Source organism: Balearica regulorum, chromosome 20, assembly GCF_011004875.1.
Source record: "Balearica regulorum gibbericeps isolate bBalReg1 chromosome 20, bBalReg1.pri, whole genome shotgun sequence".
NCBI lineage: Eukaryota > Metazoa > Chordata > Aves > Gruiformes > Gruidae > Balearica > Balearica regulorum.
The window spans coordinates 2,787,469-2,805,273 of NC_046203.1; the positions used below are offsets into that span (position 1 = coordinate 2,787,469).

The 17,805-nt window shown below is 53.4% G+C and overlaps 1 protein-coding gene across 5 annotated transcripts in view; it reads left to right on the forward strand.

The window, feature by feature from the left end:
- The first annotated feature begins 6,692 nt into the window (after nt 1-6,692).
- The window catches only part of CAMSAP1 (calmodulin regulated spectrin associated protein 1), a 36,635-nt gene continuing 25,522 nt past the window's right edge, over nt 6,693-17,805 (forward strand). Inside the window, exons 1-2 of one of the 5 annotated variants that reach the window (XM_075772919.1) lie at nt 6,693-6,883; nt 16,056-16,218. In XM_075772919.1, the coding sequence (XP_075629034.1) occupies nt 16,056-16,218 (163 nt within the window). In that variant the 5' untranslated portion in view covers nt 6,693-6,883. The other 4 variants (XM_075772918.1, XM_075772916.1, XM_075772917.1 and 1 more) reach the window with 4 other exon arrangements.

Consider the following 17,805-nt stretch of genomic DNA (forward strand, 5'->3'; position numbering starts at 1 on the left):
AATGTTCTATATGGAAGTTTGTTCTCAGGGCTTCATGTTTATACTCTCTTTATAGGGGATGCATTTAAAGGGATGTATTTGGAAAAAATGCCAGTGGCCATTTTACAGCTTGGACCTTGATTGTCTTGACCTGTGAGACTGAGCTAGCATAACTCTCCTAATAAACCTCTGGTGTCTGGTCCAGTCCAAAGAATCTGCCGTTCCTTTTCTCCTTGTGAGCAGTGGCACGAGTCTTCCTTTAAGGTTGCTGCATCACTCTATGGAAGTGGTCACACAAGATTACCCAGCTACTTCACAGTTCGCTGATCTTTACACTATTTCAAGGATGCTTCTGTTCTCCGTGCAGCTGGAAAATTAACTTGCACAGTTTTTAAAGCAGGCATCGGTGCACTCCGGCTGTTCTGGGATGGTGCAGGGGTCACTCCTGCAAGAGCTCTGAGACCTCCAGCTAATTGCTGCTTTTTGGCTGCTGCAGACGTGTCCCCGAACCTTGACCCCCATTTCTTTCCTCACTCTCCTGGAACCAAACTTGTCTTTTGGAGATTGATCTTCATATCGAGGAAACTCTTAAGTGGTTATGGAAATCCTTTTTAGTTGGGACTGTTACAATTTAGTTGGTTTTTTTTAGGCATTGTGATTCATGGGCTGAGGATCTTTTAATGTATTTTGAAAGTTGTTTAAATAAGCATGGCACCAAACGAATGTATAGTAACACTGTCAGCAAATATTGCCTGTAGAAGAGGTACGGAGGTTAATGGTGATCTCTGCTTCAGTGGCAATTTTACAAAAGTAGCGTGTGCAGGATAGTGTTTCATCCAAAGTAAATGCCCTGGTTTTTTCTACTTTTAATAAATAGCATTTTTTATTGACTAGCGGAGTAGCGGCACTTGCAGCTGGATGTTTCCATCCCATCATAAGTCCTTGTGCTTTGAGGCGTGAGCAAGCCGCTGACTGTGTGCTCCTCTCCGGGCCGATTATTCGTCTGAAGGATTTGTGGTGGCTGTTGTCGGAGGCAGGACGGTTGGTGAGCTCGGCCGGGGTGGCAGTCCCCGTGTTCCCGCAGGGGAAACCGCACGCGGTGCGATGATGTCTCTGTGAGTGTGCTGTCGTGGTGGTGGATCTCCCCTACGTCCCGTTGTCTAGGTGTAACAAAAGGGGTGGGTTTTTTAAGCACCTCTTGTCTTACATTTGAAGATCTTTAATGCAGCTCCTGTTTGCAGCACGTGAACTTCCATAAATGTAAATGCATTAAATTCTTACTGAATTTGGGTATAGTTTTATATCATGCTCTGGGGAGAGGGAAGAAATGGGATCACATTTCAAACTAAGCCCCACAAAACAAAGTGTCTTTGTTACAGCAGGTGAGAGAGGCCTGTAGAGATTTTTAATTTGCATATTTTTATCATAGTTTAATGAACTGTACAAGAATGTGATTTGCTATCCAGCACTTACCACAAGGCAGCACCAGTAAAATTATATTGCCAGGTACTGAGTTAACATTTTTCATTTCACCTGTGTATAAAATAATTAGGTACAGCGTATGATAATTTTTATACGGCACTGACACTGATGTGTGGCATGCACAGCTGTTTCTAAAATGTAACGTTACTTTTATGAAGCTTAACTAGGACGGACGTCGCTGAGCCTGTGGAATTCAGGGTTCATTCTGGATGTGCTCACGTGGGTCACCGACCTCTCCCTGAGGGGAAAACCAGCAGGCTTTGCTTCTGGACAGTAGCCCTGCAGGCCAAAACAAACAAAAAAAGGGCAAGAAATGCTGCTAATTTGTTATCCTTTTAAGCAGTCACTGTTGTCTACTGAAATATATTCCTGGAAGTTATCGAGGTTGTTCGCAAAGCCAGACCTGTTCAGACTGAAACAATTGCGTACCCGTGGCGTGTGAAGTCGTACCCACGAGTGAAACTAGAATGAGTGCTGAGTCTTTAAACCTGCTCACACATACACACTAAAGACACTGCTGTTGTGTGTGTTGTAAATTTATAATATATCTTAAAAATAAAGTTTTTTGATTTATTACAAGGTTTTCCGAAACATCATTTTCAGGCGCAGTTTATGAATCCACATCGTTCAATGTTCCTTGTATCTGCAGGCTGCTCGAATTGTTTCCCAGAAAATAAGATGTTTCAATAGCTGGTCAGCAAACCTATAACAAAAATTTGGGCAGAAGATCTTGGTTCAATAGCTGAGTTTGCTTCTGGAAGTTATTTCTTTGTTTTCCAGGAAAAGTTGCATTGGTAAGATTCATTGCAAGGGCTATGTGAAACAAGATTTCATGATCCTCCGCGATGGACTGATGCCGTTCGGGAGGGACTTATCTTCACGGTTGTTGACGGATAAACTGGAAGCCTTTTCTTCTGCAAGGAGGGAACCCTCTTTAAGGAAAACAGCTCAAGGAAACAGCAGCTGGCAGAGTGGTGGGATGTGGCCACTTGCACGTGGTGACACCGAAAAGCCCTTCTGGCTATTTGGCAATGAGCGGGAAGCGCCTCGGAGCCTTCCCACGTGTGTGCGGTTGCCTCAGAGGCAACTGATGGGAGTGTAAATGTGTGAGGTTATTTCTCTAAGGAAGAGGTGGGGTTATTAGCATTTTCACACAATGTTCAGGGCCAGGACGAGCACCTGCCAGCAGCCTGTTTGTTTAGCACACGTTACCGCAGCTGGTGAAAGTTATGTTGCGTCCTTTGAAAGATGGAGGATTAGCACATGAGACATCTAAACGCTGTTGTTGGGTGCAGGTTTGTAAAAGTGGTGGCGGTAAATCTGGGGATTCTCTTGGTGCCAGGTGGCCCCTAACTCAGATTTCCTTTAATGCCCAGATTAGCAGTAGGCTGCAGGACAGTTCAAAGGTCCAGCTCTCCACTAATTTAAAATGAAAATCCAAAAAACCCATAAAGCAGCTTGTGGTGTATCATTAGATAATAGTACTTAAACTAAACTGGTACAGCAGGTCTGGGCAGAAATCCACACCTTAAAAATTAAAAAGCGCTGCTATCTGAGTGACACGATGGGTTGTAATTGCTGTAGTGTTTGTCGCTCCGGATGAGAAGCGTGCTTTCGGCACAGAGACGCATTGCTGGCGTTCTCCAGCCCCGATAAGGAGAGAGGCTCGCTGCCACCTCCAGCCGAGCTGAGGCCGTACCCCAAAGGTGGGGAAGCTGAGTACAGGTTGCACTCAGCTGTGAAAATACAGCTCGGTGTTGGCCAGGTGAGACATTACTAACACCACAAACTGTGTGGTGAGAGTCGCTCCCGTTCCCTCTCCCTCGATGGGTGGGTTACCGTCCCCCCTCCCAGCAAGCTCCGCAGCGGTCGGTCTGTCTGTCCCCTTCCACGCGCTCCCTCTTCTCCCGTGAACCAGCAGTCACTAGTCGCGCTGACCCGTAAAAAGGAGTAGAACGTTGTACAGTTACCTGGGGCTCCTCTAACCTGTCTGCCCGGAGTGCGTTTCGGCAGAAACCGGAGGAAGCGGCGGATGCTGCCCCTGGGAGCTCCTGCACCCCGGCAGCCCCATGGCGCCCATCGAGGCTGCGGTCCCCGGTGGGACAATCTCATCGCTTGCTCTGTGCTTTTCTTGGTTTAATGCTTATTTTACTATGAGAGAGGAATTGGCCAAAAGCAGCAGCAGCTCTGGAAGCTGCTGGGGATGTTTTGCTATAGGGGAAGTGGGTTTGGGGCAGAATTATTGGAGCAAATTCTTTTCTCTCACTACTCAAAATTCTTCCCTTCAACTGCAAGACCTGCACTTGTGAACTGGACTATCCCTCCGGTGGTTTGGTTTTGCAAAATGGCTCGAAAGTGGGCAGGTCTGTAGCGTACGTGTGTGAGCAGCGTTGGTACGACCGCCCGTGAGCGTGACCCGAGAAGGGCCAGCAGTGCCCGAGCCCCGGGTATCCAGTGTCACCAGGAATCCGTCACTGGAAGGAACATCAGTAACTCGAGATGTGCTGGACCAGACCCCACCGGACCAAAATAAACCTGGAGAACTGACCAGCTCCCTCAAACCCCAGGGTGTAAATGAGATGCTTGGCCGAGGAGCCAGGAGGAGTCATGGGTGGCTCTGGGTGCTGGGCTCCGGCAGCGCGGCCGCTGCCTCCCCTGTGCCGGGTGCTGGGCTGCAGGTGGTTAAAGCAGCAGCCGGGGGGATGCAAACCCCACGTCTTGGGGTCCTGCACCGATCCTGCACCCCAGGATGCAGCACTGCTGCTTCCCCGCTGCTGTCACAGGGAAGAGTTGCAGCTCTCAAACAGGTTTCGTTAGCGATGCTGTCAGCAGTTGCGTAACGAGCTCTCCCACTCCGGGAAGCGGTGTGCAGAGTGTGTGCCATGCAGCGAGCTGGTCAGGGCTCTGCCTGCACGGTGCAAGCCGTGGCTGTGGAGGCTTTGTGCTTAATTCTTGGCGAGGGCTGTCTGAGCGTCTCGGTGCTGTGCAGGTGTGAGTGGCTGCTGGTGCACCCTAAAAAAAAATAAATATTATTCATGGAAGGCTTGTAGCACTTATGCATGATGTGGTTACTTGGCTTTTATGAGCCATAGCTTGGGCATAAACCACATTTATGGTGCAGTGAACCTCTATTTGTCCTGTGAGGAAGGACTGCTCCGCAGGCGATCTGCTCCCGGGAGTTCCGTACCCGCGGCAGAGTTTGGCTGAATTCTTTAGCTCCTCCTTGACGCCAGTGTGCAGGGCAGCCCTCGGGATAGCGCAGCCCCTGGAGCCGCGCTGAACCTGCTGCTTCCACCAGGCAGCTGCCTCCACCTCTTCCCATCGTGTGAGGGCCGTGGGGGGGTTCGGGACATCGCTCTGGATTTCTTGGCACGCGGGGTGAGATCTTTGCTCTGTTCCCGCGTGGTCCCTGTAGCCGGGCAGCAGCACAGCCAGGCACTGCGGGCTGCTGGACCCCCACACGGCTCCTCCGTGAAGCGTGCAAGAAAAGGAAAATAGTTTGGATCCTTCTAAATCATCCTTAAAAGGACACGAGCTGCCTATTTCCGTGCTGTTGGCTCAGCATCGCAGCAGCCCTCTTCCATCTGTGTTTTCCCCTACACAGGAGCTCGTTGCCAGGCTGCGTGCGATGAATCACGGGGTGCTCTCCGCCTTTACCCCCGTACGCCTGGCTTCCTCGCAGACGGGCACCTTCCATCCCTGCTCCCACATGTGAACGCTCCCCAAGGACAGAAAAAAATGCACAATCCTCCATGAAATCTGCGCTCTGGCCCCTGCGCGATCCCTCCCCGTCCCTCCTCTCCCCACTCCCGCTGGCGCAGGCAGAGACAGCAGCCGTCCGCTCCTCCTGCCAGCCCCCTCTTCCCCCTTGCAGGAGCATCGTGCCCGCCATGGCCAAGCCCCTGAACAGTTCGAAGTGCCTTGTATTTTCGTACATCTTGGGTTTCTGGAAGCAGGACGGTGTCTTTCCCCACCGGAGACCCGGCAGCGTGGCGCTGGCCGGGCAGCTCTGGCCGCCGCGGGCTTCCCCGGTGCCGTCACTTCCCGGGCCGAGCAGTTTCTCAGATTTCCGTGGGTTACCGTGGGCTGTATTTATAGCTTGTTGTGCTAAAAATAAAAGCTTCAAGTGTTGGGTTCCCTTGATCCCAGCCTCCCATAAGGAGGGATGCGCAGGAGAGAGGGTGTCTGGGCGGGGAGGGGTTGAGCGATGCCCCCGGGGTTGCTCCCATGGAGGGCTGAGAAAAATCCATTTCTTGGAGATCATGTAGCTGCTGCGTCACTGTCTGACCTGGCACTGCTGTTGTTCAGTACGGAGCCTCGTGGAGGACTCTCATCCTACTAAAAATATTTCATTCTGTCTCATTGGGTTTGACCTAACAGCCTGTGAGCGAGACCGGACAGAGCGGCAGCGCTTCTGGCTGTGGTTATGCGATGGGGCGTAACGGAGCCCCGCACGGCACAGCCACGAGCGAAGGGGCCACCAAAACGCTCTGAAAAACGTCCTGATGTGGAGCGTTGGGGGGGGGGGGGGTGCCCCAACCCCTGGGCACGTGCCCAGCTAATGCTTCTCTCTCTTCTTGACGCGTTTCCAAGCGAGGTCCCTTTTCAGCTCCCACGGTGTTACCGTGCTGGGGAGCTGCGAGTGCCCCCCCGGTGTGGGCAGGGTCCGGTGGGGGTGACGCAGGGTCCGGTGGGGGTGACGCAGGGTCCGGAGGGGGTGACGCAGGGTCCGGAGGGGATGACGCGGGGTCCGGAGGGGATGATGCGCAGGCACAGCATCACCAAAGACAAGGAGCCCGACGTGCCCCCTGAACGCAACCTCAACGTCCCCCTGATCGTGTGCCTGGCACGAGGGCAAGGCCAGTCAAGGCAAGTGATTTCTGAACTGTTTTCCTTAATCTGGTTGTTTTGAACAGAATCGAGGCCCAAGGGCAGCACGGGGGAGAGGGGCCCCATCTGCCTGGGGTGTCCGTCCGACCCAAGGAGGGGCCCCGGCGTCTCCTCCCCTCCCAACTTCGCGGGTCTCCTGCACAATAACACGGGACCCCGGCGAGACGCTGCCCTGGGGGGCTGCAGGGCTGGCTCTGGGTGTTTTCCCTGCACGAAACCTTCCAGCTTTATCCAGCAAAACTGAACCAGGAAAATCTGCTCCCGGCATCGCCCTCAGCCCCCAGCCCCCTCCTCTGCATCTCTGATGTCATTCATAAATGAACGTGAGTCATTCAGCAGTTGCCGTGGCGACGCCAGTGATGCTGGGGAGCGCAGCGCTGCCCCGCTCCCCCCCGGCTCTTCCCAGGGAGTGGAGGGGACTGAGCCCCCGACGCTGAGCCCGCAGGACGTGCCATGGGCTCCCAGGCCACAGGCTGCTGCCCAGAGCCCCCCGTGACCCCCAGGGCTGCGAGGATGCCAGCGGCTGCCACCGGTAAGTCAGCGGCATCCGGATTTACCCATCCGGGGGGCTTCTGCCAGGGGTCTTGGAGCATCCGTGTTATCTTCCCTGGCAGGACAGGCAGCAGCACCCACGTCCCAGCCCCATCGATACGGGTGTCCTTTGCAGCATCCCCTTCTCCATGCGCTCCTGCAGCCCCAGGGGTCTCGTCACCCCAGTTCCCGGGGCCAGCGGGGTGGTACGGGCCGCTCTCAGCCAGCTCTGAACCCCGGGGAGCGAGGGGAGCCCAGGGCAGAGCAGTGCCGGGCAGGCATCAGCCCCAGCACGCGTGGGGACCGGGGTGGTACGGCACTGCGCGTGGGGTACCGGGGCTGTACAGCCCCACACGCGTGGGTAGCATCCATGCCTGGTGGCCCGAGTCACCGGCACCGTGCCCGCTTTGACTGGGACAGCGAGGTCGTCCCGCCGTAGCAGGATGGGACCCCCATGAGCCGCGTTGCGTTTCAGCCCCGGGTGCTGCTCGCGGCGTTGCAGCCTCTCTCCTCGCTCGGCCCCGTCCTGGCGCAGCGCCGCAGGCTGCCTCTACCACCCCTGGGGCGTGCCGAAGCCTTTGGAAGGGGTTACAGGCGATAACCCTGCCCTGGGCGCCCCGGGGCGTGCAGGGACCCCTGTGCGCCAAGCTCGGCAGCAGGGAGGGACCCGCCGTGCCCCCCAGGGCAGCAGCACCCCTGCCAGGAGCGTGGGGACCGGGCTGGCCCCTGCCCACCCCCTGCCTGCTCCTGCCCGCCGGGGGGATCGGCTCTGGGGTCCCTCAGCCAGGCTTTACCACCGGTGGCTCGCGGTGCTGGCGTGGCTTTGGTTCCTGCTTGTGTCTTGAGTTTTACAGTCGTCAAGTTCTTGCTGTAAATAGGACCCGGTCAAGCAGGATCGGGATGTTTCAATTACTCTGACTAATTTGTACATTAACATATTTCTCTGGCTACAGATTTAAGAGCATTGAAGTGCAGCATGTGCAAGCTGGCAGGGACCCAAGGGGGTGAGAAGGCAAGTGTTTGTTTTGGCACCTCTCTGAAGGCAAGAGAGGACAGGGCTGCCCGGTGAAGGGCTCGGCCGCGGTGCGGAGCCGGCAGCAAGGTGAACCAGGAGCCGTGTTCCACCAGAACAGCAGGAGCTAAAAATACCGAATGGGAACAAGTTGAAATGCAGCGGGAAGGCACTGCCCGACCCTGGCCAGACCCTGCTGCGGTGGAATTAGAGGAGCTTTAATTTGCTTTTGAGGCAGTTTCTGCTCTTTAGAAATGCTCTGGGCTGAAGCCCGACACATATAAATCACCGGGAGCGAGTTGCGGTGCTGTGCCCTCAGCCCTCGGCGCGTGGTTTGTATTTATGGAGGGGGAAGCCTTAAAATCTAGAAATGACAGCCCTTTCCTCAAAATACCCCCTGTATCTCCAGACCGTAACAGGAACCCGCACAGAAAAAGGGAAACGCCTGGGTCAGGTCCATCCCTCCCGCGTTCGGTGATTTTCCAGGACCCGGCAGGCAGCTTTTGCCTTTGTGCATCCCCCGGGGGGACCTGGAACAAGGCGGCCCCGGTTTTGTTCCCACGCGAACACCTCCCTCCGTGCAACGCCCGTAGAACATTCCGGTGAAATAACGATGTTGTAATGGGTTTTTGGGAAAGGTTGGCTGGAGTCTGCTGTGAATTCCCAAAGGTAACGCTTAGCGGTGGTTCGGGATGTTGGTTTTGAGAATAACCACGCGCCGGCTCATGGGGACAGAGGAGGGTTACGTGCTGTTCCGCTGAAAGTCGGGTTATCGGGGCACCGAGGCTTTGTACTGCTCCGGCCACGAACCTGACGGGCATTTATTGGGATGAAGACGCTGAGTACGTCCTGTCTGGCTCTCGGCTATTGCACCTCGCAAAGCGCAGCCAGGAGCAAGGGGCAGATGTTGCATCTTGGAATTCAATTAGATTTATTTTTTTTCTTATTTGTTTCTTCTGCCTCTCAATTATTCATTGCTTTCCAATAATGTTTAAATAGCGGTGAAAAAGTTGGAGATAAGTCATTCTCTCTTTGCATAGTTATACATTTGTGGTAAATAAGGTTTTACTTTCCAAAATGTCCTTAGGAAAAAAAGCGCATTTTAAAAAGAAATCATCTGGGTAAAGCAAATCAACAGTTCCCATCGAAACTGATTTCTGTCTGAACACTATTCAAATATGACTGCTAAAAAGGGTTTAATGAATATAAAGATAGATGGAAATATAGAAAAATCTCATTTGCTCGTTAATTAGATCATGGCAACACTCAGAAACCTTTCAGCACTCACCCCGCCAGTCCCTGGGGTCTCTCTGGTTGGGGTTGCTCAAGGGAGGACACGGCATAGGGAAGGCACGCGGGACCAAACCTCCTTAGGAAAGTCTCTCCGGAAAACCTGGTGGGCTGTAAACGCTATTGACCCGTCATCCCCTTAAACAGAGTCCAGGGACTTTAAATATAAATAATCTTATAGATAAAAATATCTTACACGCTAAACCCCCTCCCATTATTAATGCGGGCACTTCAAACCCACAGCCAGCACCTCCAGCACTGCACCGCAAGCCCGGGGAGGGAGCGTCCCGCTCCTCGCGGCAGCAAAGGGAGGTCTGGCTCCCAGCGAGAGCCAGGCAGGGCGAGCTGTCAGCCCTCCCTCTGCCAGCTCGTCCCCCTGGCAGTAACGGAGTCATTAATTAATGTTTGTACAGCGCTTCCAAGATAAGCGCTGCACAGAAGTATTATTTTAAATGCGACGGGGATCGCCCTCACACCATGCACGCCAGCGGGGGCGAAGCCCCTCTCTGCGGGGACCGGAGCTGCCGGTGGTCCCTGCCCGGCTCCTTTCCCCCTCCGGAGTGGTCCCGGGGTTCAGAGGGGCAGGAGCAGCCCCGGGGGCTGCCAGGGGAAGCCCAGGCAAGGCCCAAACGGCAGGCGGAGCTGTGAAGCGGTACTTCCCCGGCATCATTTGATACACATCGGACATTTTAAGCAAGGGGAAAAGAAATAAATCTGATAACTTGTTGCACTTAGCACAATAGCTGAATTGTACGCACATTGCCTTTAAAGTAACACGAATGCATGAATGAAATAGAGTCCTCCTGTCTGTACGTAATTTGTTTTCTTTATTTGCATGACAAATATTGCTCGTTGCATGCGGTTCCCCGATGCACAAGGCCGTGCCACTGCATATTCCTCACGAGTTACAGAACTGGATATAAGTAATTACTGACACTGGCATTATGCCGTAGAAACTGTTCCCGTGGTGTTGACAATTGCACCGCAATGACTGTTCTATTACTGAGAATAACACTCTGCTCCCTCCTCCTTAAGGCTGGCGATATGATGAACTCTCATAGGAAACTATTTTGTACAAGGGAGAAAAAGACATTTTAAAGCTGTCAGAGAAGCAACGGAATGAGGGGTCTGCCAGTCCCCCCTTTCACCCCCATGTTACAGTACCCCCGCTCCGTTCATTCAGGCGATATTTTAAATGTCTTTCTGACTACATCTCTTTTTCCCTAGTGAATTTCTAGCAAGACGTAACTTTTTTTGAACTTTGTAGCGCGTGCTGGGGGATGCTAAAGCCTACGGGCCCGGAGAAGACAGACTTCTCTTCCTCCCGGCAGCCCGCAGTGGTGGTACCAGCATCCACCCTTTGCGGTGACCTCGAGAAGCGCCCAGGCTCTAAGTCGATCCCAGCCAGGGATATTAAGTGCTCAGCACCAGGGCAAACGAGGCCCTGCAGAATTAAGCACAGAGAAGCGGTTCAAAATAAGTCCAGGTTTCAAAACAGAGCCGTAAGGAGAGGGCTGCAGGCAGCCTGGGCTGCAAGTGCGCACGAGCTGCTCCCCTGCCGCGGCCGTCCTCAGCACTTTTGAGCATCACAGAAATTTTGCAAGGATAACTGGAAAAAATTCCTGTTGGTTCATTCGACTGTCTTCTCTCGCTGTTCCTGAGAGCACAGGCGAGAGCTGTTGAACAAGACTGAAAGCAAAGAACCTCTCCCCAGATAGAGCCTCCCACCTTTAGACGCTGCCGAAGAGGAGGGGCGGATTAGCAAGCGTTCCGCCAGCAGTGCCGATGAGCGGGCAGCTCGATCCCGACGGATGGGAGCTATAAACCATCCGGAGGGAAGAGGAGCACAGCAAACAGCGGACCAGAGCGGTTTCTTCTTGTTTGCTTGGTGGCGACGCTGCCTGGAGCGAACCCACCTGTACAGGGTTTGATTGCGGGGAATGGTAAACCTCGGCTGGCCGCGGGCAGCGGCGGAGGGGCTGGGGGAGGGAAAGTCTCTCCCTCCTGCTAATAACTCTTCTTTTCCTGGGGAGAGGAAGAAAAAAGGTGAAAGATGGGAAACCACCACTTTTGAAAGTGTGGTGAGTCCTAATGGAGGGAAGTAAACGAAGCAGAAATCGGGCTCCCCAGCGCGTCAAAATTCCCAACTTATAGCCCTTTGCTTTGCTTTTTCGCCAACTTTAGCACTAAGAGCATTATGTGACAGGTAGGCGCATCGCACGGAGTCCTCCTCCTCCAGAAATAGCTGCAGGGACACAGCGAAGCACGGGCTTTCACGCTGCCTCCAGCAGATACGCGTTTTCCTTCATCTGAAGGTGCTTTTTGTAATGCTGGGGGAGAATCCCGATCCCCTGCTGGCTGTCTAACCGGCGGGTGCCGATCGGTGCCGCTGACGGGTCAGCGCTCGCTTCCCCTACAGACCCGGGAGGTGTCTCCACCCCACGCGACCCCAGCGCACAGCACGTTTATATTTCTGCAGACTATGCGTTATTTTACAATATAAATTAGACCTGACAAGGGACTGATATTCCTATTCTATGCGTAGTCTCCCATATCGATAAATGAAAGATGGTGGAAGAAACCGAAATCCCAGACATTCTTCCAGTATGGCAGGAAACAAGCACGTGGGTTTAGCTTTGTGACATGGAATAGGTGTCGTGTTTGAATATGGTAATTTCTCAAAGGTATTACATGCCAGTAATTAATCTCAGAGTTCTGCTGGAAGACAAGTTGCACAGTAGTTGTCAGTTCACATGTACGCCCACTCTGAATGGTTAAGGAATCTAGAAGACTAATAGGAAAATTATTTCATATAGAAATAATAACATTTTCCAGAAGAAAAGCCTCGAAGCATGTTTAGTAGTGGAGCACAGGAAAGAAACAAGTGGTACACAAATTAAAGATGAATTTACTGCTACTGAAAATGGGAGAGTCATTTATTTTCTCATGGAAAAAGCAAACACGTTTAGCAATCCACTGATGACCCTCCCACTTTAAATGCAGGCGTTTTATCTCCAGGACAATTTTGAGGACGCTGGTGTGGGATGGTGCCGAGCTCTTGACAAACCACTTCATCAGCAGCTACAAAGTTTCCCCAAACATCCATTTCAGCCTCCAGTTAAGGCCAGGCAAATGCCCCAAGTGACAGCGTTGCAGGGTGTCACCGCGCAGGAAGAAGCGGCAGCTCATTTCACACCGGGCTGGAAGACAGCGATGCATAAACACAGGTCGGAGGATAGCGCTGTGTGAGGGCAAAGGGGAGAGCAAGAGGTAATTCGAAGGCCAGGATCCTAAGTGCAGCAGCAGCCTGCAAAAGGAGAGTGTTCTCCTTACCGCTAGACTTCCCCCTGTGCTTTTTCTCCACAATGTTCATTTTCTTGAGCCAACCTTTTTCCACTTTTTTATTCAGAGAGTTCCGGGGTCCAAGTAATACTGGCTTGGCTTTGCAGGGGTAGTCCGCCATCCTTTTAAAACATATTTCTAAGTAATTCTCATAAGTTTAACTGGATCCATTCTTTACTTCTAGCAAAAATACGTCAGAGGAAAAAGCAGGTCCGTTTTCTCCCGGCTGCACCTTCACCCTCGCACACAGGTCACCTGCTCTGAGTCAAAGGGCCGTTCTCCTTCTGGAGCCCACATAATGCCTGACCCACCACATAAATGAAAACATTCTTCTGGAGTTTAAGGGGATTTGGGCCTTAATGCTTAATCTAAAAACAAGAGCAGCCTGTTATAATGATAACATCACAAAACGACAGCCTGGAAAAACTGTGTTGAAAATGGAACTCTTCAAACGGAGATTACAAAACAACTAGCCAGTTGTTTGCAAAGGACATCTACCTTAATCGCATACGATCTCGCAATAGGGAAGAGCGAGAGAGGCTGGAATAACCTTTGAACGCCAGATCGTATTTCCTGGTGACACGAAGCAGAATGCTCTCCACTTGCACTTTGAAAAGACATAGGGAAATACATGTTGAATCTTAAGACAGACACAAATTAATCTTTAATGATTTTGAAACATTTATATAATCTACCAGTTACATGCAGCAAAAAATAATTTATGAGAATCATAACAAAATTAGGTAGGTCAGTCTGCTATCACTGTTGTGCAGCTAAACTTTTAATCACATTTTCACTAGATGGATATTAAGGTAATTCATCTACCCAGCACAGGCATTGAAGGCTTGAACCTCTACTCACTTAATCACGTAGCTTCCCTTTTCAGATGAGCCCTGATACTCACTTGTCAAGCGAGTTAATCTGTGGGATCGAGTTCTGATCACAAACGCAGTGCGCGGCGCAGGGTGGGATGAGCCCGGAGGGTCCCGTGCGGGTGGCAGGACAGCGGCTGGTAGACAGCGGTGTCTAACTGCGCCCAGCAGAACGGCCCCAAGGTGATTTCGATAGTCTAACTGCACCCAGCAAAGAACAACAAGCAACGTGTTATGCCTGTCAAACATTTCTTGCTGTTATCTATGGACCATGACATAAACCAGGTGGAGAAATTCTCTATTTGCCAAGAAACACACAAGACGCATGAGCCAGGCTTCCGCCTGAAAACCATCTCTGACATCGTTTGATCATGCGTAGATACCAACACATCGAGTCTTGCGGGAAATTATTTGTGATAACCTGAAGAAAAGTATCGCTGATTATCAACCAACTGCGGTTGGCAGCAGAGAGAGACCTCAATCCCTCACGCGATTAAACATCCATCTGATTTTACCGCAGTGGACTTTATCGTGTACCTAAAGGTTTCCACAACTAGTGCTTTACAATCAGGGGACAAAGTTGCTCGGGCATTTCTGCGCTTCCCTGCGTTAAAACGGGAGGCCCAAGCGAAGACGACAACTGGCTGCGACACGGCTGGGAAGAGGCACGCCAGGCCGCCCGGGCGAGAAGGGGACAGCGGGCGGGCGGTGGCGGAGCTGGGCCGCACCAGTCACCGCACACCCCGACCCCACGGTTCCCCGGGCAAACCCCGCGTGTCTCCCGGGCTGCGGGCGAGAGGGCCAGGCCCTGCCCCACGCATCGCTGCAACACGCCGGGGGACGCGGCTCCAGTCGCTCCCGCCGTCCACCCCAGTTTTGACCACCAAGGCTCCGTCACTGTCACCACTCCCCCACGGCAGAGCCCGGAGCCAGGGCCGGGAAGCCTCAGCGTGGGGTCACCACCCGGGGAGGCGGCTGGGCTCCCTCCCATGGGGGAAAGTCTCTGCGGCCTTACCGGGCCTCGGTACCGGGCTGCGGGGCCTGGCGGGGCGCTGAGGACCAGAGGGCTCACCCGGCCCCCGGGAGCTCCGCGCAGCGGGCCCGCCGCTCGGGCCGGGACAGGGCTACCCCCGCTCGGGCCGGGACAGGGCTTCCCCCCCCCGGGCCGGGACAGGGCTTCCCCTCCCCGGGCCGGGACAGCGCTACCCCCGCCCGGGGCTGCCCGGGCCTGCGGCGGGGCCGGCAGAGGAGAAGGGCTCCCCGCGCCGCGCGGGCCGGTCCCCGTCGCCCTGGTAACGGTTGCCTAGCGAGGGCCGCGGGCGGCCGAGCCCCGCGCCTGCGCAGTGCTGCCCCCTCCCCCCCCCTCCCCGCTCGCCCGCCGGTCCGGGCCTGGCGGCGCGCGCGGGAGCGGGCCCCGCCTCCTTTCCCGCCGAGCGCGCGCCGCCCCGGCCGGCCGGGAGAGGAGGAGGAGGAGGAGGAGGAGGAGGAGGACGGGGGGGAGAAGAGAGGGCGCGCGCGCGAGGCGGGCGCATGCGCGCGCGCGCGGTCCCGAGCGTTGGCAGCCCCGGCCCGACGGCGGCAGCGGCGGCTCCTTCCCTTCCCTTCCCCTCCCCTCCCCTCCTGCCCGCCCTCCCGCACCGGCGCCGGCCCCGGCCCGCCGAGCCTCCTCCCGCCTCTCGGCGCGCCGCCGGGGCCCCGGGCGCCGCCGCGGCGGTGGCCGCCCCCCGCCCCGGGGATGAGGCAGCGGTAGCGCGGAAAGGTGAGGCGGCGGGGCCTGTAGGCCGCGGCGGGCGGGCGTGAGGGGGGGAGCGGCCGCGGCAGCGGGGGCTCGGCGGCTCCCGTGCGCGGAGCAGCTTCCCGGCGCCGGGTGGGCTGCGCCCCTCTCCCTCCTCCTCCTCCTCCTCCTCCTCCCTCTCCTCCTCCTCCTCCCGGGTGGGGGCGGGGATGCGGGCTGGGCCGCGGCGGGGAGGGAGAGCCGCCGTCCCCCCCTGCCCTCCTCCGGCACGGCGCGACTCCCCGCCGCCCGGCGGGGCGAGCGGTGCGGGGCTGTGCGGGCATGGGGGTGCGGGCGAGAAACCTCTGCTGCTTCTCCCGGGCGAGGCGAGGGAAGGAGCCCCAGGTGCTGCCCCGGGCCTGCCCCTGCCCCCGGTGCGGCCCCGCGGGGCGGAGGCGGTGCGGGCGGGGGCCGCGGTACCTGGGCGCATTGTTCGGCTGCCAGGCGGTGCGGGGGCTGCGGGGGGCGAGCGGCGGGGGGTGCGCGGGGAGGGGGGGGAGGGAGCGCCCCAGCCTTTCTTTATTCCGGCGGTCGGGCAGGTGACGGGGCTGCGCCTTTCTTCTTTCGCCACCGCCAGCTCGTCGCCTTGGCAAAGGGCTTTCTGTGAGCAAATCCGCGGCTTCCGAAAAAAAAAAAAAAAAAAAGGGATGCTCGCTCAGGGCTCGGATGTCTCTTGATTTCCGTGTGGATTTTTAATTGCTAAATAAGCCTTTGCAATGAAGATCCTGAGGGATGTCGGGCCTGTGGTGTTCAGCCCACCGTATTGTGCCTGGCGTAAGCGCGCTGGCCATCCCTTCGGCCAGCTCCTCTCCCGTGCGGGTTTAAAAATGGGATGGGAGCGATGGCTTGTGCACAAGAACGCTGTCTTTTGTTTTTGTTTTAGATGGTGGATGTTGATGTTTGTGCGGGTGGAGATAGTACCAGAAGAAAAATGGATGCCCTGACAGATAGTGCAGTTGAGATTGTCCCTTTGGAGCTCTACGATTCAGCCAGAGCAAAAATAGCTGCTAATCTACAATGGATCTGTGCTAAAGCCTACGGAATAGGTAAGATCACTTTCATCTGGAAGTCATTCTTGGTTTTCTTCTTGCTCTTTTGGTCCCCCCTGCCATTCCAGAAGTAATTAAATTTGGCTTAAATGACCTTTGTTTTAAATATCAATAATACGACAGTCTGTTCTCTTGTAATATTGTATGTTTCCTGGTACCTTCGACAGAAATAACAGAACTATATGAGATGCCCTGAATCAGCAAACCTAATGGTGAACGTTTGCAGCTTGTGCTTGTGAGGAGTGCATACCTCGAAATGTGTAAATCCTCCGTGTAGCTAGGTAGACTTTCCTCCACAGAACTGTGTGTCACTGCTTGCAGGCCCCAAGTCCCTCCAGGCTGCGAAGGCTTTACTGTGCTTCCTTGGCTAGTCATCTTGGCCAACGCATGCTAGGACCTCGATACCTTTTGTATGTTCAGTTAGGACTTTTTTTTGGGTCAGATTGTTGTTTTGGCTTCAAAGGAACTAAAAAAAGCAGTCCATTTGTGATCAGCAACGTTCTTTTACATAAAAGAAGTACTGAATGAGCGGGTACAGTTTGTGTTCTGTGACATTAAACAGCAGGTTGTAGGTGATAGAGGAGTTGTTCTTTCTCTTGTTGTCATAAACCTCTTCAGTCAAACACACAAAAATAAAGGTTCTTGGAGTATTATTTGTACAGTATTTTCCTGACATTTATTGAAATTTGCTTTTTTGTTTTGAACTAGATCTATCTGTCTATTCTGAATTACATCTTGAGTTTAAGTAGCTTCATTATGAAGATATATGATGGAATACATGTGTGTTTTGTTTATCCAGAACAAAACCTATAATAAAAACATGTACAGAATCTTGTTTTGGAAAATGAGGTAGCCCTGTTAATCTAAGTCTAATTCGCCAAACTCATAATATGCTTAATGGATTAGCACTAGCTTACTTTGTGACAAGGCTGAAGAAAAGCAGTCCATTCCTGCAGTTAAATATTGATCCTTGTTGGAATATTTTCCTAAATTATTTTTCTTTTTTAATATCTCCAGTTCTGTCAGCATTCTCCTCATCTTAGTGATTATAGGAAAAACAGAAAATCATGGGTTTATAATGTTTAATATTAGTGAAGATACTTCATTACAAGCAACGAGGGACAAAAAAACCCCATTTATCAGATGACATTTAAAAAATATGGGAGTTTTGGGAGGGTGTTAGTAAAACATTGATAACTTAAAAGAACTGAACAGGCATTTCCTCGTGTAAATATTTTTCAGTTGCTGGAACAGTTTGTAATGTTTCCTGAAGACTTTTTAGTGATCAGAGATAAAATGGATATTCCAGACATGGAGACGCACTATTTATATTATGACTGTGTTTCGAAAGAAAGCTAATCCTAAATTAGAATTGACTGGCATGGATCCTATGCTGCAGGGAAAGCTTTATGGCCTTGTGTTTCTTGGTAGTGTCTTCTGGGGCTCTAGAACTCAGGGTTGTATCTCTACGTCTTGGACCAGTTAACTGGTTAACAGCAAGTCTGTTTATGCACTCAACAACACGGACTTACATTGAATAAGTATTTGGCTTTCCTTTGACTAAAAATTTCGGCAAAGAAACCC